This window comes from Gavialis gangeticus, unplaced genomic scaffold (assembly GCF_001723915.1).
Source record: "Gavialis gangeticus isolate Ggan-Ray unplaced genomic scaffold, GavGan_comp1, whole genome shotgun sequence".
Taxonomy (NCBI): Eukaryota; Metazoa; Chordata; order Crocodylia; family Gavialidae; genus Gavialis; species Gavialis gangeticus.
Window position 1 is genome coordinate 22,278,871 of NW_017729008.1, and position 22,419 is coordinate 22,301,289.

The window sequence follows — 22,419 nt, forward strand, 5'->3', positions numbered from 1 at the left end:
TGCTCAATTTTGATTAGGCCAGGGGCCTGTATGCCACACAGGTCATACACTTTGGGAGCATGCTCCCAGGATCCCCCCTGCAATGTAGGCAGCACCAGCAGCCTCTTGCCACCCTCTGCCCTGCCATATCTACTCCCCTGCCGCCTGCTACCTGGGCAGTGCTAGAGGTGTATTCCCTGCCCCCCTCCACCATGTGGCAGTGGGAGACAGCTACAGGGTTGCATGCAGCCTGAGGCCACCAGTTGGACAGCCCTGCACTAGAGTATGGGGTAAAATGAGGTACATGCCAGCTAGCTGTGAAATCCCTAGTCACCAGCTTTCATGGGTGCAAAGCCCAGTAAGGCCAGTAGATTTACAGTGCCTGCTAGGTCAGACTGTATCAGTCAGACAGGAAACCCTTCACCTGAGATTCCTGCTATGAGTGTGGTCCTGAGCAATCTGGCAGTGTAAGTGGGTCTCTGCATGCCTACTGGATAAGGCAGCCTCTGAACAGCCCTTTCAAGGATCTCAATTACTCAAGTACCTAAACATCAGCACTTCCCAAATATTGGAAACAAATTCCTATTATTTTACCTAAAAAAGGCCTATGAAAACAAATCCTAGTAGCTTCAACTGACCCTTCTGAGTATGATTAAAAAAATGACACGATGAAATCCAGCTCATTTAGCTCACAAACTGAAAGTTGAATTGGATAATTTGTGGGGAAATATTACATCATGGGTAAATATCTCACCGAGGAACAGGGAGATCTTTGCGGAGGCAAAAGATATTCTACAAATACACCGCATTTTTACAGATACTCACTGTACTCTAAGGCTATGGACAGAAGTTACACATGACTAGACATTGGTTTAAACCTGTAACTGAACAGAAGTTCAGTGTACATAAACTGCTTTCAAAATGGCCAAAACTGGTTTAGGATAAACCCGGTTGGATGTAGAATCAGACTTAATTGATTTAGGTCAAACTGGTTTATGGAATTTCTATCCCAGACCCCTTCCTGGTTCAAATGAACCCATAGTCCTCCAGCATTGCAGTATATTTTGCCGCCCTGGGCTTGCTGTCTGCTCCAGTGGAGCAGGGACTGCTTTGCCCCGCTGCTTCTTAGCCTGCTTCCTGCGATAAGGATGGGAGGTTGCGGGGGGAGCACAGGAACAGATCCCCAGACCTCCCTTGCTAGGGTTTACACAGGACATGGGGCCTCCCCTGTGGTGGGGGCCCATAAAATTGAGCCCCATGGGGATAGCCCCTGTGGTGGGGGCTTTTTGTCTCTCCCTAGCCCTTCCCATCCCAGGTGCTGATTGCTTCAGTGGCTGCCACAGGGGAGAGGGAGAAGCAGTCCTCTCGGCTGGGTGCCTGCCCATGCAGCCCAGTATGTGGGCACCGGGGAGCACCCCCTTGGGAGGCTTCCCTGCACCCCAGCCCAGGATCCCCCAGCCCGGGCCAGCCCCAGGGAGCTGAGGGGAATTCTTCCCTTCCCCAAAACCAGATCCTCTTGCCTCAGCTGCTGCAAGTCACAGGCAGCCTCAGGAAGAAGAGGGAAATTCTTCCACTCCCCTGCACAAATTTTGCCTCAGACTCACAGCAGCTGAGGCAAAACTGGCTGCAGAGGAGCAGGAGAATTTGTCTCCATCCCTGGTGCTGCCTGAGACTCTCAGCAGCTGAGGCAAGCAGCTCTGGGGTTTGGGAGGGGAAGAAGTCCCCTCAGCTCCCTGGGGCTGCCCCGGGCTGGGGAATCCTGGGCTGGGGTGCAGGGAAGACTCCCAAGGTGGGGGCTCCCCAGGGCCCACATGCAGGGCCCAGCTGGGAGGACTTCTTCTCCCTCCCTCCCTCTGTTGGCAGCAGCTGAAGCGATCAGCAGCTGGAAAGGGGAGGGGGAAATTCCTCTCATCTCCCCAGGCCAGGGGAAACCTCCTGGGGGGGGGCAGCTCCCCCAAGGTGGGCCAGCACCTGGACAGGGGGCTCTTTAATCCTCTGGGGGGGCTGGGGACACTTGGCTGGGCTGGCAATGCCTAGCAGGCTGGTAGACATGCTCTAGCACCCCCCACCTACTAGCCTGAGTCGGTGCAGGCCTCCCCCTGCCATTCCTGGTTTAAAACTGAGCATCAGTTCAGTTGGTTTTTAGTTCAACCTATGCAGCTTAGAGGAAGCTCCCTGGATCGAATCGATTCAGCCTCAGGCTTTTTGACTGTGTGCACTTAGCCTAAAAGGGAGGAATTTACAATGTGATCATAACAAGTGGTTGGTTCTTTTATTCTTGAAAAAGTTTGAAATAAAAATATATAATTTATTATTTTTTTAAAATCAGCTGGAGTGATATATTCTTGTTTCCAATTTCCAACTATGTTGTATTCTTATTTTGTATTTTAAGGGTGCGATATTTGGCCAAAATAAACATCACTCAAAATCCTGACCACACAGTGTCCTATCTGCTGCCAAATATTGCTCGCTTTGAACCAACGATGTCAGCTGGGACAGAAAATGACACTGTTACATGCATTAATCTGGCTGTTGTCGTAAGTAGTTTCGCCACTTGGCTGCTGAAAGATTATGGGAAAAAGAAATAAACACAATCCATGTTAAAGACCTGCAGGATGGGCTCTGTCTGCCTAAATAGAGAGGACCTGATTCTCATTTATGTAGGAATCCTTTGTAAAAAACCACTTGACCAATGGGATGTGATTTGGCAGTGGGTATATTTTATATTTACTTTAAGGCTCTTCAAGATTCCTGAATAACGTTCAGCAGCCTGAGTGCAAAACAGAATGAGGCTGAGGGGCAGATTACCATCAATAAAACACAGAACTAGCAATGAAACCTTGAAGATTTATTGATATATGGCAAAAGGAGATCACTGGTCATTTTTAATATGAAATTGAATAGCAACTCTTCAGGACCACAGTGTCTTCTCCACCAAAGGTGCAGCATTCACCATACAGTATAATCTTTCCACACTGTTTGGCCAGTCTCTTTAGTTTGCTCTATAGGGAAAGGCTGGACTAACTCCCATGCCTATTCTATACTTGGCCTCCCTGCCACTGCTGCTAACAATGGTGCCAATTAGTGCCAGTGAGGCCGCCCTGTCCCCTGAGCCAACCAGTCCTATTAAGATCACCGTTCTTTTAACAAAAGTATTTTGTCCAAGCAACCTGGGACCTGATCCATAGAGTAGTTCTCTACTTGTTTTTGTCCATCTGAACTGTTTGTGTTAAAAGGACTGTGTATCTCTAATTTAGAATAAGAGCCAATGAAAACAGGATACATTTTTCACAAAAAAAAGATTTTTTTTTTTGTCTAAACCCCCCAGGGAAATCAGATCTCACCCCCCAAAATGTAAATACTATGCTATTGTTGTTGTTGCTGTTTAGTGGTAATGGGCCATTTCATAACATCAGTTTTTAAGCAGATGTTTTGCTTAAATTTTGGTGACACATAATCTTCCTATTTATACTAGTAGACTTTAATGTAATGCAGAGATAGAAGTAGTGGTCCTACCACTCCCACCTCCGCTCCGGGTATTGCCCCACTCCCCCCACCCTCCTGCTGCTGCTCTGGGTCCTGCCCTGCTCCCTGCCCCTCCTGCCACTGCTCTGGGTCATGCCCTGCTCCCCCTGCTGCTCTGGGTCCAGCCCTGCTCCACCACCTTCCCTGCTGCTCTGCACATGAGGGCGTGTGGCTCAAGGCTGTGCAGGGGCCAAGGTAGCACATGGCTGTGGCACAGGGGACATGGGGGGATGTGGCACACGGCTGTGTGGTGGGCACATGGTGTGGTAAGTGCCCAATGGCTGTGGCTGCATGGCATGGCCCTGGGGTGTGGCAGAGGGTGTGTGGAGAGTGTGGTGCATGGGGGGAGGACTGTGCAGCCATAGGGAGCTGCACAGGGAGTGGGCAGGGGGGGCACAGCTACAGTTGGCAGGCACTACCCATACCCCCCATGCCTGCACCCCTCATGGGACCCTGCGGCCACAGCTCCCTCTCCACACCCTGTGTGCCCTGTGGCCATAGTTGGTGAAGACTCCAGGGTGGTGGTGGGGGGTCATGCGGTGTGGCATGAGGCCGCAGAGTGCCATTCAGGGTGTGGGCATGAGGAAGGCATCCCACCCTGTGGCCATATGCTGCCTATGCCCACCCACCATCTCCCCTCGGAGCTGTCCACGGGTGTGCACCACACCCACCCTGCTACGTCCCCCCCTGTGGCCTGCAGCCAGCAGGTGCTCCCCACATGTGGTCCCCCCCTGCACAGCACCCTGCAGCCGTGTTCCCTGCCCCTGCTGCAGCCAGTGGGTACTCCTAGGGGATAGTGTGGTGTGCAGGGGGGGTGTGGTGCATGGCTGCAGGATGCTGCAGAAGGGGTGGGCACGGGAAGCATTCCTCACCCCACGGCCACGTGCCGCAGTCAGCAGGCACTGCCAGCTCCCTCCTGCCCACTGCCCTTGCAGCATCCTGTTATCACATGTCATGCTTCCCATCCCCAGCTTGCTGTCATGGGGGAGTGGGGCAGTGGGCATGGATTGCAGCTACATGGAGGTATGTGGTGCGTGGTGTGCGGTGTGGGGAGTGGTGTGCGGCCACAGGGTACTGTGTAGGGAGCGGGTAGGGGTTTGTGTGCTGCAGCTGGCAGGCACTGCATGTGCCCGCCCTGCCCACTCCCTGCACAGTATCCTGCAGTCGCACCTCCCTCCCACCGCACAGTCACACACCATGCCCCCCACACAGGCAGTCCCACCACGTGCCCCTCAGCGAGGAGCACAGCCTGGCCCTGAACACCTCTGCCCCCACCTCCACCTCCACCTACGCCTGCCTGGCTGGCTGTCATAAGGCCTTGCATGCGCAGTTGGCCCAGAGCATTACAGACAGATGGAGGTGGTAAGGCTTTTATTATATTAGAACCATCATCATCATTATTACTATTATTATTGCTACCATTACTACTAATACTAACTATAATTATCACTGTTACTCTTATCATTGTTGTTGTTATACTATTTCAGGCTGCCCCTGCCCTGTATACAAACAATTTCATTCAATTACTGCTAAACACTTGGATTAAGTCTTCCAAATCAGCCATGCTGCAGAACAGAACTGTGAGAGAAATACTGTGGGGCTATAAGGATCCATTCTTGGAGAAAGTCCCCTTCCCTCTGGACTCAACACTTGGCGTCTTCTACCCTGTAAGTAAGATCCAGGAGAAAATGTTCAATTAACATTCTGTGGAAAGGGACCCGGTGTGTAAAAAAACCAAACCCTTCACTACACACAGATATTTGCAGTACCTCATAGGAGAGTTAAACAAGGAAGAAATTGATAAAATCGATGGAAGTGTTTAGGAGAACCCATCCCAAAGACCATGGTTCCAATCTGGAAAACATATGCATACGCATATGCCCTTACCTCCTCGCAGGCTCCCACAGAAGTCAATAGCTCTTCACAGAAGATTGAGGCTCTTTGGACATGGGCTTAATTTCAAGCATGCAGCCTATGATAACGCTTACTTAGAAAGGGGGGTCAGGAAGTTTCTGAGTAGCATTCTAGCCTGTGATCACTATGAGAGAACACACTTTCTTCCATTTTGTTATAGAAGTGCACAGCTGTGTGTGTAGGAGGGAACAAATAGGCAAAAAGGCACTAGGGTATAGTTCTGAGCCACACAAACATTTCATAGGAAAAAGTGTAGGACAAGAGAGAGCAGAGCATTCCTGTAGCCAGAATCCTTTTGTGTGGCAACAGGAAGAAATACAGATATTCAGCAAGTATGCAAAGCAGATGGCAACATATGGATTAATCAGCTGCCATCTGGAACAGTACCAGTGGGTAAGAGAAGAGATTCACGTTTAGCACTTCCTTTAGCACTTCGTTGGACTCTTTCCCAGATGAGGCTTAAGCAAGAAGAAAATGTTACACCATCTTCTCCCACGACTAGGCCTGTGTGCCCTTGGGCCCCAATTCAGGAAATCTCTTAAGCAAGTGGTTTACTTTAGTGACATTCCTCTTACTTAAATGAATATGACTGTTCAGATATGTAGATGCCAGGGCAAATTCAGGCTTTTCTTGAATAAAATCCTTAGTTCCTTTCTGCTGTTATCATTATCACGTTTCATTCCAAACATTGCAACCTCCGTGCCAATAAAATCCATAAGGAGAAAAACCTACATCCGACATTTGCACAGTCAGCAAGACATTTAGAATAAAAACAATAAAGAAAGATGTATTCAAATAAGGTCTCGTTGAAACGTTTGGAGCAAAAATACTCAAACTGTTATTGTTTGCTCTTGTGTCTTGCAGTATAATGGAACAGCTGATGGAGTTTACAAAGTTTATAATGGGAAGGATGACATAAGCAAGACAGCAATAATTGATTCCTATAAAAACAAAAGGTACCATAAGCATTTTTTGTAAGAAAAATGGGCACATTTTGAAGGCACAGCTCTATGAAAGACAAAATGGGACAGATTCAATATGAGTTACAATCAATGGAAAAATGTCCATTGACATCGCTGACATCTGGATCTGACTCTATTATTGGTAGAGCCATAGCTCTTAGCTGACTCAGTTTCACAACTGACTCTGTTTCTGTCTTGCACTTAAGACAGGTATGGATATTATAATCAAGTAGCGGTTCCTCTTTTCCCTTGTGAGTAACCAACTACCTTTAATCCCATTTCCTATATCACTAGTATTATAAGATATGATAGAACCCTAGGCAGATAAGGCAGCCAAAATAAGTTGACACTTTGTCTCATATTTTGATGTACTGAATAAAGGACCATTTCATAGGACTATTTAAGTTAGAAAGTCAAGGTAGCACTCATCCATTCTGAAATATGACATCAAAATGTATTATTGCGTTACTGTCAAAACAAAATTCCCTCTCAGGCTTTCTTATAGTGAGTTGCCAGAGCAGTAGCTAATGTAAGCATCATTTAGATTACTTGGCAAGCTGGAAAAAAATTGTTTCATTTGGTTTCATAGATAATTTTCATATTTTATGTAGAAAAGGAAATGTTTTTAGTAGAAACACGTTTGGAACATAAATGTAAATCTACATACTCTATCCCTGTTTAAGATGAGTTAAGATGTTAAAAATATCCTGGCAATGCTGGGGAAAAAATATTTGCCATTAGGTTCAATGCCACTTGGATAAAAATGGTCTTGAAACTTCCAAAAATATGCTTTAAGATTTCCTTTTTATTACACTGGAATTCTCTGTGTCCATACAACATTTTATTTTTCTTCTTTCTGAGAAGGAGACTTCATTATACTTCCTTAGGGTTTTTCCCCATTCACAAAATTAAAACATAATCTTTCTGGCATATATTAAAGATTATATCCCTTTCCAATGAACAGAAACAGCAAACAAACAAGAACAACTCTAAAGTGTTCTGTCCTCCAAATATTTACATTAGCCTTAGGAGACATCAGTGGGGCTAAGTACAGACAGCTAAAAAGCCTGAGGCTGAATTGATTCAGTCCTCACAAGTTAGTTTAAGCTGTGTAGACTGGACAAGCAAATGAACATAAATTTACTTTTGAGTTTGGAAATGCAGCCACATGCCTACAGTGGCCCAGACCAGAAGCCTGGGGGTGCCAGAGCAAGCCTCCCTGCTCACCTAGAGCAGACAGCTTGGGCCAAGGCTAGCCCACCCACATACTATGTCCACCTAGGTTTATCTTAAGCCCATTTTGGCCATTCTGAAATACGACAGTTTATGTGAACTGAACTTCTGTCGTGTTACAGATTTGAACCAGTTGCCAATCATTTACAGGGGTTTATTCATAATGTCTATCCCTAGCCTGGGTGTGTACCAGGGAAAAATCAGGGTCAACCTTTCTCTGGGAGAGCAAGGAGAGTGACTTACTCTGGAATATTAGACATCAGAACTGAAAATCAAAGCAGCAGATGTCTTTGTAGCAAGTAGGGGACTCAATACTGAAAGTATTGTTCAGGTCCATAGCTGCATGGGCTCTGCTTCAACAAAGGACATAAACCATCACTTTAAGTAAATGAGTAGCCAAGTGGTCAAATGCTTTATTGGATCAGGGCCATATCCCACAAATGAAATGTTCAAAGCTGCCTGGGGGATTTAGCCTCATAACTCCCATTGATTTCAGTGGGAGAGACATGGTTAAGCCTCCTTGGTTTTAAATCCCTCAATCCATGTCTTTGTGTCTACTGTTTTTTTACCAGTCAGGATGTGTCTTCCTCTCCATGGAGCTGACATAATGGCATTTTTGTGACATAGTGGCATTTTTTCTCACCAAATTAATATGAGGAAACATGCAGATTCTGCACTGAGTTAAAACTCCTAAGGAAGAAGGAAGAACTAGGAAGAACTAGGTTGTGTCCAGACAAGTGCAGACTTTTGTTTTCCTGGAAACGAGAAGCAGTGGCACAGCTTGCAGCGCTGCTATTTGTCCCTAGGAAATGCCTATGCCACACATGCTCTGGAGCGTGGCAGGTTACCCTGGGTGGAGTAGGGGAGGCTGGCCCTGTGATGGCCAACAGCACTGTGCTGGCCCCAGCAACCTTACCTGGGATCCTGGGGGCCTCCCAGAGCTGCAGCAATGCCAGGAAGCCTGGCCAGCTCCAGGGTGTGGTTCCACCTGGCCAGGCTCCAGTTTGGGGCAGTGCATGCTGCTGCCATGTGCGCTGCCCTGCTTTTTTTCATGTGGTTTTTCTTGACCCTGGGATCTCCCGGGGCCAACCCCTCCTTCCCTCACCACTGCAAGGTAGCAGCACAGGCAACGACTGTATGTGAGGTGCCACAAATGGGTCTGGGGTGCCGCATGCTGGATGCAGCCCCAGAGTTTGCTGAGTCCTGAAAAAGTGAGATGAGACAGTGAGAGACTGACATGTCTTGCATTGATGTTGTTTGAGAAGGCATGGCACACTATTAGCATCACTTCCATGAGCTTTTCTGTGTCCTTGTTGATGAATGGGGCTAGTAGGGGAACTAAAGCAACATATGTAGTTAATTGGGTAATGAAGTAGATTGTATTACACAAGACACTGAATAACCAACAACCTTTATTTTTTATTAAAGAAATCTTTCATACTGGGAAGGTCATTGTGACTTGATCAATGGAACAGGTGAGCCTATATGTCTTTTACATGTTAAAAACGCCAGTGATTTTTCTGATATTGGTGTGATACAACGTTGAAATGAAATACCTTAAACTTTTTTTGTATTCTGCACATAAAGAATTCCCCTCTTACTAAAGCAGATGCAGAAAGACTCCAACACACTTTTCCTATTATCTGCATAGTACAATAGAATAGTGATTTATTTCTTTGTGTGCAGTTTCTGTATATGATGTGTCCCAAAATCCTGTCCAGGCCTAAATTATATGCTTACCAAGTGTTTGATATGGGAAGATAAGGAGCTCCAGAAACAGTGGAAAAGGCTCTCACTTGGAACAGTAAAAAATACATTTGTAGGCAAGAGCTTGACTGGAGTAAGCCAATGGAGAGCTTTAGGATCCATTTTGAATTGATTCTTAATAAAGCCAATGGACTGGTGCAAGGGTCAGGTTAATATTCTTACTGCTTTTCACACTGGACAAATCCAGTGAGCCTGAGATTGCAGAAGCCGTGGTGAAGGCTGGTACAAGAATAGTAGTGTTATAGACATGGGAGGTAGAGACAAATGGGGTCTGAGGGGATGGGCATACAAACACGTTGCCATGAAGTAACATGCACTATTCTCTCATAAGTGATTGTGCCGACACTCTTGTTTCATTATAAATGGAAAGTAGCTTTTCCCTCTATTAAAATGGGCTAAGCGTCCATGCATGCATTTCTGCAGAAGAGCACACACAAGAGCAGTTACTATGGAATATCTGACGCACTAAATTCACAGCATAGCTTACTTTATGGCAACATGTTTGTGTATCTATAACCTTAGTCACGGGTATTGAGGGAGAAGACAGGAGTACATATAAGGATGAGAAACACTTCTTTCTTTGAGGTGTCTGGGTGGAGCAAGTTGAAATGAAGCTACAAATATACGTGGTCAAAATAAGCAGTGAAGATGAACATGGCAATATCAAAATATATGTACAGCTGTGTGTTATGTTGGTAGATTAAAATAGATAAAAAGGAGAGCAAAAGCAAGATGACTAAAAGGGAGAACAGAGATAGTAAAGAACAGAGGGCCAAGAAATGAACCCTGTGGGACTCCATCCTAGCAACAACTCCAGAGGACACAACAAACTTTAAACAGTTCATTTTATGTGATGTGAACTAACTATCTATCCTCTTCCCAAAAGGCCTTAAGCCTGAGGATGTGAAAAACAAACAGGTTTTTTTGTACTGTAATGTGCTAGCTCCCATAGACCTTTCTCCTTACAATACAGTGAAGAAATTAGCTGATTCTGGTGTGAAAGTCCCGGAGTTTGAGCATCCTTTGAAGGTGGAGTCTCGTAGGATAGATTCTTCAATATGCTCCAGCCTAGTGCTTCTTTACCTCGGGCAAAGCAGACCCTCATGTTCTGGGATTTTTTTTAAAATGTACTTTGAATCCTTTACCTCATTCTCTGCCATCTCATTTTTCACTTTTTTCCTTTTCTTAAGGAAACTAGAATGACAAGCCTGTAGGCTATAGACATTCTCTGGCAACTGGAATTTGTGCTGGGGTACAAGGTACTAATCTGAGTGAATAAACCAAGAACATTTTGTGAATAACACATTTCTTACAACACGAACATTCATAAGAGTTGCTGAACAGAGAATACGAGTCCAGAGAGTTAACAGGACACAAACACCCTGTCAAGATGTGAGAATTTGTTCTTATCCTGTGGACTTCTAGGCTTTCCTTCTCCTGATAAAAATAAGTGGTTAGATAGCAAGTAAATACTAGTCATGTCTGCATGTACCCCGACTGTGCATTTGGTACTGTGCAGTCATTTAGTACTTGCTAAAACACATGCTAAGGCAAGTACTAACTAACTGTGTAGCACCCCCCCGGTAAAGTGCAGTCCCAGCAAGCACATAGTTATTTTTAGACTCTACATTGCCGTAGCGATCAGCTACGGCAATGTAGCTTGTCTCTATGGCTATGTAGTACCAGTATCACAGTTTGTGCCCGCTGATGCTACGTCACTGTAGCGATGAGCTACATAACCATAGCTCCTCACTAGGGCAGTGGACCATCTCCTGTAAACATACCCACTATAGGCAACATTTTCACACAGGATTAGAAAGTGAGTCAGCAGTTGGAAATTAATTTTCCAGATTGTGAAGATTTAGGAATAGCACATCTCTGTGGTTTTATATGAGGAAAATAACCCTGCCGAGGGCGAGTGATAGCCTGGAAGTAATTCACCATACTTTTTTTCAGCTAGCCTGAGGATGCATTGATATCACAGAAGCTTTCAGATACCTTGGCTACAGTATAAGAAACAAACTGTTGTAGGATCCAACAGTTAGAGTTGATTATAACATGGTGTTGGTCAAGAGCAATCTTCAGTGCAATTGTGGTAGGGACATTAAGTGAATAAGAGCAAAGGAAAAATCCTAAAGGTAGGATTTGTATAAGCACTAAGCACTCAACTTTCTAGTTCAATTTAATCATTTCTGAAAATCAGATGCGAAGCCTTTCGACTGCATAAACAGCTGCCTAGGACAATCATTCTTGAGCATGCCCAGCCTACCTGCTCATGCTCTTTTGTGCCAAGTCTTTCCTCTGGGGGCACCATGTCCCCTCTGTTACACAGGCTGAAGACAGTGGTCATGAGAGTGGTTGAGAGAGCACCTACCTACCTGGATCAACTTCATTACTGCATTTCTGTGTCTGGCACATGCAAGGTAGCCAGGGCTTTCAGGAACAATTGTCCCCATGAGCACTGAGGATGTGGTATAGAGACATATCTTACATTCCCTATGTATTTGAAATGACCTCATGACTTCCTGTTGATTAATAATTTTACCTGCTGCCCATACATCACATCTGCCAAATTTAAAATAAAAGGATTTTTATACTGGAGACTTCAAAGGGGGTTCCCATTTGGACTTGTAATATGAAAAAGGACTTGGTCTTCTCTATGGAGTAGCTGCCACTACTTAACCCCAAGAAATTCCTTTATCCATCAGTACTACACTTGTCTTTTTTGTCACAAATGTATCGAAGAAGGTATGGAAGAGTGCTGCATTGCTAGCAAGCTTCTATAATAAAAGTTGAATTGTTTTCAAATTCCATCTCTTATTTTGCTTCGTTGACAGATGGGTCATCATTTCCTCCCTTTGTTAAGAAAGATTCAATACTGCGTTTCTTTTCCTCTGATATTTGCAGGTAAGTAAAACTCTAGTGGGTATCTCTATTTCACAAGAGTTTCTTAAGTATGTTCTTCAAAAACTCATGTAAGACTCTCGATGAAATTTTTTTTGCTTGATATCAGATCACTGAAGTCAAACCTTAAAGTAAATACTAAATCTTTTGTGTTCCTCATTTCCTAATTAGACCCTGATTCTTCCACGTTTATTAGTCTTAAAAAGCAAGTTGTTGTAATTTATTTCCCTGGTCCTGTACACTCATGTAAATCAGGAGAAACTCATTTGGAGTTCAGGGTGCCTGTAGACATGCATGGAGGCTGTTCTGATATGTTATAATTAAAGCACATTGGAGTAGACTCAACTAATCGAGTCTGCTGGAGTGTGCTAATTAGCATGCCTCCAGCAGACTCCGCGTCTCATATATCAGCATCCCTGTGCTTCAAAATGGCAGCAGGGGCACTTTAACTAAAGCTCATTTGATGAGCTTTAGTTAAAGTGCCCCAGCTGCCACTTCGAAGCACAGGGATGCTGATGCACGACACGTGGTTGGCGCTTTAGTTAGAGCAGCTTTTGGATCGACTGTAAGTAAAGCACCCATCCTCCCACCTTTAGAGCATTTGTAAAAACACCCTCTGATGTGTTTCACTGATACAAAACTGGTCTTGTTGAAAGATCTAAAGGAAATGCAGGATGTGAGAGTTCAAAAAGACTGTTTATATTAGTAGTACCTAACACAAATTTGGACCTTAAATTATAAGGTAGGAGGAGTTAGTTAAGCACTAACTTTAGTATTTATGTGAAAGTAAATGTTGCATGGACTTTGTGCAGATAATATGCACAGAGGTGAATTTTAACCTTCACTGATAAATACATAACTGCTTTCTCACAAGGCATTTTTTATATCTTACCAAATAAAAAAAAAATCTTCATGGCCGATCTTCTTTCAGGCTGTTCCTTCTGCTTTTGCTATAAAGATGTCCTTGAATGCCCCAGAGGGATTGTTTAAAGCACTGCTAAATAAATTTAAAGCGTACAGAAATTTAATTACTTTTGGAAATTTATTTCCAGAGTCAGCTTTTATGGTCAGTGCCAGCAAGCAGCTGTTTTGTACTTAGGTTAAAAGTAACTAATGTATTTGAAAAGTATTTTTAAAAAAGAGAATAAAGTTTTCCAATTGAAATAAAGCTCAGGTAATGGACCAGTTTGGATCCCAGAAGTGAAGTCTACTCCATTGATCACAGCAAAGGACATTTCATGTAGATGACTCAAGAGACTAGGTTTTTTTGCTTATTTAATTCTCAGATTAACTAAAGAATGAAGGTGTCCTTAAGTCCTGATCTAATTGGAAAGCAATTTAGATTACTCTGTAGGAAAGACCATCATGCAAGACACCTTTTTCTAGGACTGGAGACATTAGATTGTTTTCTGTGTTATCTGATTTGTTAAACACTATGTTAGTTTGTTAACTTTGACTCTTTAGCTTGTAAAAAAAAATGATTGATGTGGTCTAACAATCACAATAGCCAAGGACATAACCTCAGATACCATATTTCCCTAAGCCCATGTCTGCTCATAACTGGTAGCATGTGACTGGGGGTAGATCACATTACACATGCCCTGTTTTTATACTCTTCCTATAAAGCAACCATCACTTGTCCTCATTGGAATCAGGATACTAGGTCAGATGGACCTTTGGTGTGACTCAGTATGGCAGTTCTTACGGTATCCAGTCTTACCAAAAAAATTAAAAAACCTACTACACATGTGATTGACTGGTAAAACTTCTCCCATGTTGTGTCAGACTGAAGTAGTAGTACTGAAAAACTTGAAATGTTTCACTATGGCAATAATTATAGATGCAGGCTACAGAACACGTTTTTCGTACACTTATACAAGTGTATTTTTGTGTGTGCATTTTATTTATTTATTTGCTCCCCTCTGCTCATCTTACTTTCATGAAAATATAAAGCATTCTTGCTCCTTGTTTGTAGATGTCTGAAACTGCTAAGGTATTCTAAGGGAGCCTGAAGTCACTGATACAACTCTTAGGAGTTACCTTATCATTTCAAAGGAAAGACAGGCAGAGAATTCCTATAATGTTTTAAACATGTTAGCTATCAAGACAGGAAGCATATGAAACACATTTTTTTTCTTTTATATTTAGGTCCATCTATGGCATGTTCACGAGTGACCAGGTTGTGAAGGGGATCCCCCTCTACCGTTTTAGTGTTCCTAGTGCAGCATTTGCATCTCCCGTTGTAAATCCAGATAATATGTGCTTCTGCACCGATTCTGTTGTATCAAAAAACTGTACATCTGCGGGAGCCCTAGACATTAGCTCCTGCAAAGCAGGTATAGTAGGATGGTATTAATCCAAACAAGTCATATGAACCAGTAGAAAGAAAAGTCTTGTAGTAAAGTTACTTCTCTGGGGTAAAAGCGATCTCTGTTTAACCCTGGTCTGTATCACAGATTTCTTATGTGAATTTGGACACTTCACTTACTACTTTTGTTACTTCTACCCTCAAAGGGTGGTGATACTTCTCCTCCTTGCTTGGATTTTGTAGGAAAAATAAATAAATAGATGAATTATATATACATTATAGGTATATAATTTTATTTATTATATATATATATAATAATTATTATCTAATATTATAAAAACCTAAGTCTGTCTGTTTGTCTGTAACATTTTATTTGTGCTCTGACAGGGTGCTCTAAGCATGTGGGAGCGCCACAATGATTCTGAAGCTGAGGCAGAACAGCGGCAGTGTGGGGCATTAAGTGGTGGCACTCCATCCCAGCCCCCTCCCGTCATTCTTGATGGGAAATTGGATAGTATTTATTTACAATTTTTCTACATAATCCAAGAAGGGAGGAGAAGTATCATATACAGTATATAATGTGTGTGTGTGTGTGTGTGTGTGTGCGCGCGCGCGCATGCCTGTGTGTTATACACACACTGAGGATCAGACACATACTATGATGATGGGGCTAGGTTTGATTATGGCACAAATTCAAAAAGTCCAGGTCAAGATGGGGCAATTCATTAGTCAGTAGATAGAGATGGAAGTTTCAGTACCATTTCCATATTCAGTCCTTTGGGCTAGGGACAGACATTCAAAAAGCCTGAATTGATTTAATCTTTGCAGGTTAGTCTAACCCACCTAGGCTGAATCAGTTTGTAATCATACAGATACTCCCTCTAGACTGACAAAATGCAGGCAAATGCTTGCAGTGGCTCAGGCTAGAAGCGGGGGGAAGGAAGGGGGAAGGGTTGCTAAAGCAGCCCTCCCTTCCCTTTCTCAGTGCTGAGCTGTGGTGGGGGGTTGTGGGCAGGCCCTGGCAGGATGCTCTGATTAGGAAGGGCTTTACCCCTCACCACCTGAGAAGCCCAGCAGGCAGTTGCTAACACTGTGCTTATCACCCTTAATTCACTGTTTATCAGCTCATTTAGAAAACAATAGCCTCTCTCCATTGGTTCAAGCTCTTTTAAAAAAGCTTTTCCAAGAAAGGAGCAGAGGAACATTACCAGTTATCTGCTGCTTCTGCCTTAGTCCCATCTCCCACAGCACGGATATAGCCGGCCTGCTAGCTAATGCTGAGAGGTGTCTGTGTGAGGCAGAGGGCAGGGGGGAATACTTGCTTAGCAGGGAGTGGTGAGAGAAGGGGGCAGCTGGGGGAAGCTAGGCAGATGCCTGCAGTCTCTGCCAGAGCTCCAGCCAGGGAGCAGATGGGGAGGGCCAGCCTTGTTGTAGAGCAGAGAGCCCCGCCCAGCCCAGAGAGCATGCCAGGATGCTGGGGGGGGGGAGTCTGGTTTAACTTAAACCAGCAAGGGGTCTGGGACAGACATTGCATAAACCGATTTGACCCAAATCAATTAAGTCTGATATTACAGTCAGCCAGGGTTATCTCAAACCAGTTTCAGCCATTTTCAAACTGGTTTGTGTGAACGTCTGTTCTGTTACAGGTTTAAACTAGCTTCTGATCACTTAAACTGGTTTATGTGTAAAGTCTGTCCGTAGCCTTGGAGGAAAAATAAAAAAGATCAGCATCCCCTGCCAAAAATCACAATCTCTGATATTTCACATATGCAGTGTGGTAACTTTGTGCATGATGAGAGGGTGAAGCACTCGGCTGGTTTAATTAAACATAGATCTGCTAGAATCCAGCTGAGATTGTAGTCCATATTCTGAACTCATGGAAAGTCTGTGTACACTCTAATGGGATTGTAGATTCTCCAGGGCCTTTCTTTGCTTTGGGCTTAGTACTTTTTTATAAAGAATGTGCATTTTTGGCATGGCTGTTACAAACATATGGTTACATAAAAATGCCCTCAGATGATGGACTAATAGAGAAAGCAGATTAATCTTGATGTTCTAAATATGCTTGTCTCTCTCTCTTTTTTTTAATAGGGAGGCCAGTATTTATTACCCTTCCCCATTTTCTCTTTGCCAGTGATGATATAAAAGAAGGTGTTGAAGGACTGAGCCCAAACAAGGATGAACATGAAACATTTTTAGATGTAGAGCCTGTAAGCTAAAATTACTTTAATACTTGCTATTTCATAACCATTCACAATATCACTTTGCCCTATAGTTACAGCACTGGTTCTTTAGGCACAGGGATGACCAGAGGAGTCCATATTTTTTCTGATTGGGCTTGCATAATGCTGTCACAAATTAGATATATTTTTGAACTGTGGGTGATCTGTATTCAAGATGCATGTAGAGGCTCATAATATGACTACTAAAAACACCCTTTAGTTTTGACGTATCAACCAGTTCATAAAAATTAATCTTACACAGCCTCATCAATCAGGTTTTGTTTTAACAAATCTACGCATAGATTCTATTTTATGTGAAGTATTTGGCTTTGGGGGTTTTTTAAATAAAAGAATGATTTAAGATGTTTTAAGAATACTTTAACTTTTAACAAAATCCCTGTACCGTAAATTCTTTAGTTATCTTCTGTATCTTTACATTGTCTTAGGAAATGATTTTATTTTTCCACAAAATTTCATTGATTTTGTAAAGTCATGTCACAGAGATATATTGACCAGGACTGTACCTGCAGTAGTCATTCCCACACACACCCTGCCCACCTCTCCCTGGAGGCTCTAGCAGCAGGCAGCACGCAGGAGCAGCAGCTGCAGTTTACTGCTGCTGAGGGGAAATGTCACCTCATTTTTTTTGCTACTGATGCCCATGTCAAGTGGGCATAAAAGCCCTCCTGATTTTGGCAGGAAAACAATGTGGTGACACCACCTCCCAGCAGCACTGAACTCCAGTGCTGCCCTAGAAAGCTACATTTCCCATTGTCCTGCACACACTGTACTGGTACGTCACCTTGCTGCTAGGGCTAGAGCTGGAAAATGCATTAAAAGGCAGAACAGAGGATGGGAAGGTGAGGCACCCCCCACACCATTCCAGCACTTCTCCCCAATTTAGGAAACGCCTAGGGCTCATGCCCTGCTCATTCATCCATCCTAATGCTACTGCTTTATTAACCAAAATCAATGTGAAATCTCAAGCAGACTTTCATATAGGGAGTACAATGGCCATTTTTCTATACATGTAGGCTGTATAATGGCCAAGATAGCATCTATAGGTCCTTATAGTTTAATGCCTTGAATTTGGAGACTTTCACATTCCCAACTAAGACTAACTCCTCATAGAAATAAATTATGTAGAAGCCAATAACGCTACTCTATTTTCTACTAGTCAGCGATCACATATAACTGTTGTTTATCTGAAACCTTCAAGGACATTTTTCTTGAAGTTATCTCCTACAAGAACTTGTCTCTTTCTGCTCTGTGCTTTCCATGTATTAAATTCTGTTGTAATGTATTTTTCATATAAATGCAGCCACTGCTGAATTATGATGAACAAGTAAATACAGATCTGTTTGATCTTCCTGTCAAGTTAATGACTGAAAACATGAAACTTTCTGGTCTGATTCTAAAACAGATTTGACTAATAGATATTTTGCAATGCTGTCTATTACAGATAACTCCCAACATAAACACAGTTATTCATAAACATAGTTAGTATATCTTTCCCTTTACTTTGTTCAAGTTTCCCTTTACTTCGGTTCCAATCCAGCAATGTCCACATTTAATTTTAAGCATATACGTAGTTATCATTGAATGATTTCAGCTAGACTATTCATATTTTAAAATACATTTCTACATGTTTTAATAGATTGGAGCAAGGATGAATAGATCTATTCTAAAAATACGAGGGTTAAAGTGGAAAAAACCTGAACATATGAAACAGAAGAGCAGATTAATCTGTTTACATGCATCTACATGTGTGCTTTACTGTTTGCTAACTAGCTCTGCAGTAAAGAGTCAGTCTACACACACACCAGTATTAAGGCACAGTAAATTAATTAACTCTGGCATAGGGGAGTACTTTTGGGACCAGTACTATCCTATGGCAGAATAATTTACACTGCTGAAAAGCATGCGTAGACAGGGACAGGGCCTGGCTGCAGCACAAGGGTGCTAAAGTGCAGGGGCTGCCTGCTGCCTAGCCCTGCACTTTAGCACCCTTGTGCCCCAGCCAATTGTTCCCCTGCCTGACATTGCCACCCAGAGCCCGGGGCTGCTCTTCCCTGGCTCAAAGTGCTGCAGTCCTGGTCACACATGTAAACACTGCACCTGGCAGTAGCTGACTGTGGCGCAAAGTGGAGTTATTGCTCCAGTTTAATATCACATGTACATGAACCCTGTATATACAAAATTAGTCTTGGTCGCAGCTTCAGATCTCTTCAAAAACTGACTCCAGAATTGATATAAAGTAAAAGCTTGTGAAATCCTGTGGGAAAATCTAAGATTTCAATATCTCATCTGGTCCTTAATCAGGATGAAAAACTGATTTTACTAAAGTAAATATGAAATCGTTGAACCTATTTCACATTCTTAGGTGCTTCTGTGAGATTGAGTCATAGGCTGAAATTCTATAATTTTGTATTATGGCTTCATGTTCAGTGTCCTGTCACCGTCCTCACTTATATATTTTGCATTAAAGAGTCATCAGACTAAAGAGAATAATAATCAAAGGTCCTGAATCCAGGACTTCCCCATCACAAGGGGAGGCTGGTTTCATCAGGCTATGGTCATGCTCCCTCTTGCTTGATTCCCTTCTTGTCTTTTTTCACAAGAAACTCTGCCTCTGGTCATGCTGCACCTATTTCATGTAAATGCTTCTAGTGGTCAGTGACACCAACACTAAATTCACATTGGCTATTTTTCTTTCTGGTTTTAGACAACTGGCTTTACATTACATTTTGCCAAAAGGCTGCAAGTTAACTTACTGGTGAAACCTGCATCAAAAATCGAGTAAGTGCTTTTCCTTTCTTTAGTTTTTAAAATTCAGATACAGTATTTTGTTATATTTCCTTCTAGCAAGGGTGACACTCTCTAAAAAAATAATTGTTAAGAGTGGTTGAAATCAAGAATTTGTTCGAGGCTCCTATCAACAGACTGCACATGGGATGTAAACCTCAGATAATTATAAATACAAAATGTGTCAACATGTCTCCAGCACCACGACGATCAATGCCCCTCACAAAACCATCAGAATCCATGAATCCTACACATGTATGTGTATATGCATGCACACATGTATATGTTTGTACACATGCGCACATATACATTTCCATGCATGTGCATCCGTACATGTATTAAGACACACACACATATCAACTGTATTCCTTCACATACCACATGCTCCTAAACAGGACAGGCTCTTTGCTTTGGGAAAGCAGAATGAAGAAGAAAAGGTTATCCAAGACTCAGGGCTGAGTGCTGGCTGCATGGAAATTTTCAGCATCAGTCACCCTCCTCTTGCTGCTTAGCCAACAGCTGTTGCCAATTCGACAGTGGCTGTGATAGAATTAAAGCTTTAGCTACCAAGCTGCAAGGAGAGTGAGAGTGATGCTGAGAAGTGGACTCTACCCCTCCTACATGCAGCCAGGAGTCCAGTATGGAGACAGCCTTCCAGCAACTATTCCAGCATCCTCATGGCCCCATTCTGATGTAGAAATCAGCTTTCTCACTTAAAATATTCACCCCAGTTTTGGGTAGCTAATTTCTGGGGGAAAGGTGAACATAATATGTGAGTAAATACAATCTTGTTCCCGTGTTATGTAACTGGTAGATTTCCAAAATCAGGAGTCTTTCAAATGGGGAAAAAATGTATGTGCATCCACTGTATACACATCCATTATTTATGGTCGCACCTACAAACCTCAGGCATGTATCAAGTCCCAAAAACAGGGATCAAAACCTTTTTGAGTTTGGCTCTGTACACACCCCTAAAAAAACAGTCAGAGAACCCTACTCCATTCCAAAAGGGTATAGGAGGCAGGAGATGAATACATAGAAAACAAATGTATATAGGGAACAAAAGGTAGAAGGGAAAAATCAAGTTCAGGTAGATGAGTAGATGGTGCGGGGGGGAGGTGTAGAGAGAAAGAGATGGGGAAAGAGCTATTTACTTTCTCAGAAAGTAAGTACTAGACATGGAGGGATATGTAATATGTACAATGGCTGTAGTTACCTGTATGCCTTTCTACAGTTTGAACTTACTGAAGCTTTTCTATGCAAGTATGTAAAAATTATACTTCCTGACATTTTCAGAAATGTGGAAGGTTAGAGGGGGTTAGAAATTGCCAAATCAAAACTGTGACGATGCAAAATCTAAATAATATGTTTAATTACAGAGCTCTTTCCAAAATTAAAAATCCCTACATCTTTCCTGTTCTGTGGCTGAATGAGGTCAGTATATTTTCTATCTATTAATCACTTTATTTTATCTTTCATTGAAATAGTTTGAATTTACCAAAAAAGGTTTATAGCAGAACAAGGAGCAATGGTCTCAAGTTGCAGCAAGGGAAGTTTAGGTTAGATGTTAGGAACAAGTTTCTCACTGGGAGGCTAGTAAAACACTGGAACAGGTGACCCAGAGAGGTGGTGGACTCTCCATCCTTGGAGATTTTAAAGACCCAGCTAGACAAAGCTTTGGCTGGTCTGGTCCTGCCTTGAGTAGGGGGTTGGATTATATGACTTCCTGAGGTCCCTTCCAACCCCAATTTTCTATGATTCTATAGCATTGTCAGCCTTGATTGCCTAAATTTAAGTACTTGAAGCAAGGTGCTCATTATTTTTAAAGCTACCTCCATAATAAAGACATCTTTTCCAGAAAGGTGATCCAAAATGACTGGGTTAAAAAGCCTGGCTTCCTATGCAGTGGATGATTCAGATGATGTATTTATTCAGCAGGGAGGTGTCAACAGTTAGACTACTGTTTAATATAAAATGCATAAATGTCCAAGGAGCCCCCAGGAGGAACTGAGACTCATAGCCCATATGGAGGGCACTCCCCCAAGAGATGAAAGTCTTGGAACCAGGGACCAGAACCCTGGCGTCTCCCCTTCTAACCAAGTGCTCTACTTAGTGGGCTACTGTGTCATGCTCCTCTTTATCCTATGAATCTTTTATGCCTTTCTGCACAATGGTGCAGCTTCAACTGAAGTTGTAGAGATTGTAGGCAACCCAACCTATTCTACGCCCTGATGGTTAGGGCACTCTAAAAGTTTTATACCTCCTCAGGCTGAGGAAGGGCTTAAGCCCAGGTCTCCCATTTCCTGGCACGTGCTTTAGTTATTAAACTTTTGTGAAAAGGGTAGGTGACATTACTACCTATTCCTTTTCCAAGTGACTGTGACCTGTGACTGTGACCACTGTCATGTGGCTTGTGCTAACCGCGCTGGTGTGAATTAGGCATATCCCAAAGGCTGAACTGATCCAGTGGGGAGGAGGGCAAGATTTAGCTTGTATTGGTTTCTTCTGAGCATGTTCAGAAGTTTAAGTCTAGGTAACCTGGGGATCTTTTCAGGCCAAAATAGAAATGCTGAATGAATTTGGGTGCCTAAATAGGACTTGCAGCGGCCGGATTATAATTGTTGTTAATCAGTTTTTAAGATTTCAGGGTCCAATTTATTCCTAAATCCCATTTAGACTTCTTATTTGCCAGTTGGGATCTGGTTCTTAAAGCCTTATACAAGCTAAAATCATTATAGAACTGATCACACATGAATATGCATTTAGTGAGAAAGGTACTGTATAATTTGTTCATAAATGA

General features: G+C 43.0%; 1 protein-coding gene across 2 annotated transcripts in view; it reads left to right on the top strand.

Moving 5' to 3' along the window:
• The window catches only part of CD36 (CD36 molecule), a 75,512-nt gene that overhangs the window by 50,641 nt on the left and 2,452 nt on the right, over positions 1-22,419 (top strand). For both annotated transcript variants that reach the window (XM_019509495.1, XM_019509494.1), the window contains exons 4-12: positions 2,372-2,516; positions 4,992-5,171; positions 6,283-6,374; positions 9,042-9,088; positions 12,218-12,287; positions 14,433-14,620; positions 16,684-16,802; positions 19,540-19,613; positions 20,999-21,053. In XM_019509495.1, coding sequence (XP_019365040.1) covers positions 2,372-2,516; positions 4,992-5,171; positions 6,283-6,374; positions 9,042-9,088; positions 12,218-12,287; positions 14,433-14,620; positions 16,684-16,802; positions 19,540-19,613; positions 20,999-21,053 — 970 coding nt within the window. The remainder of the gene's footprint in view (positions 1-2,371; positions 2,517-4,991; positions 5,172-6,282; positions 6,375-9,041; positions 9,089-12,217; positions 12,288-14,432; positions 14,621-16,683; positions 16,803-19,539; positions 19,614-20,998; positions 21,054-22,419) is intronic.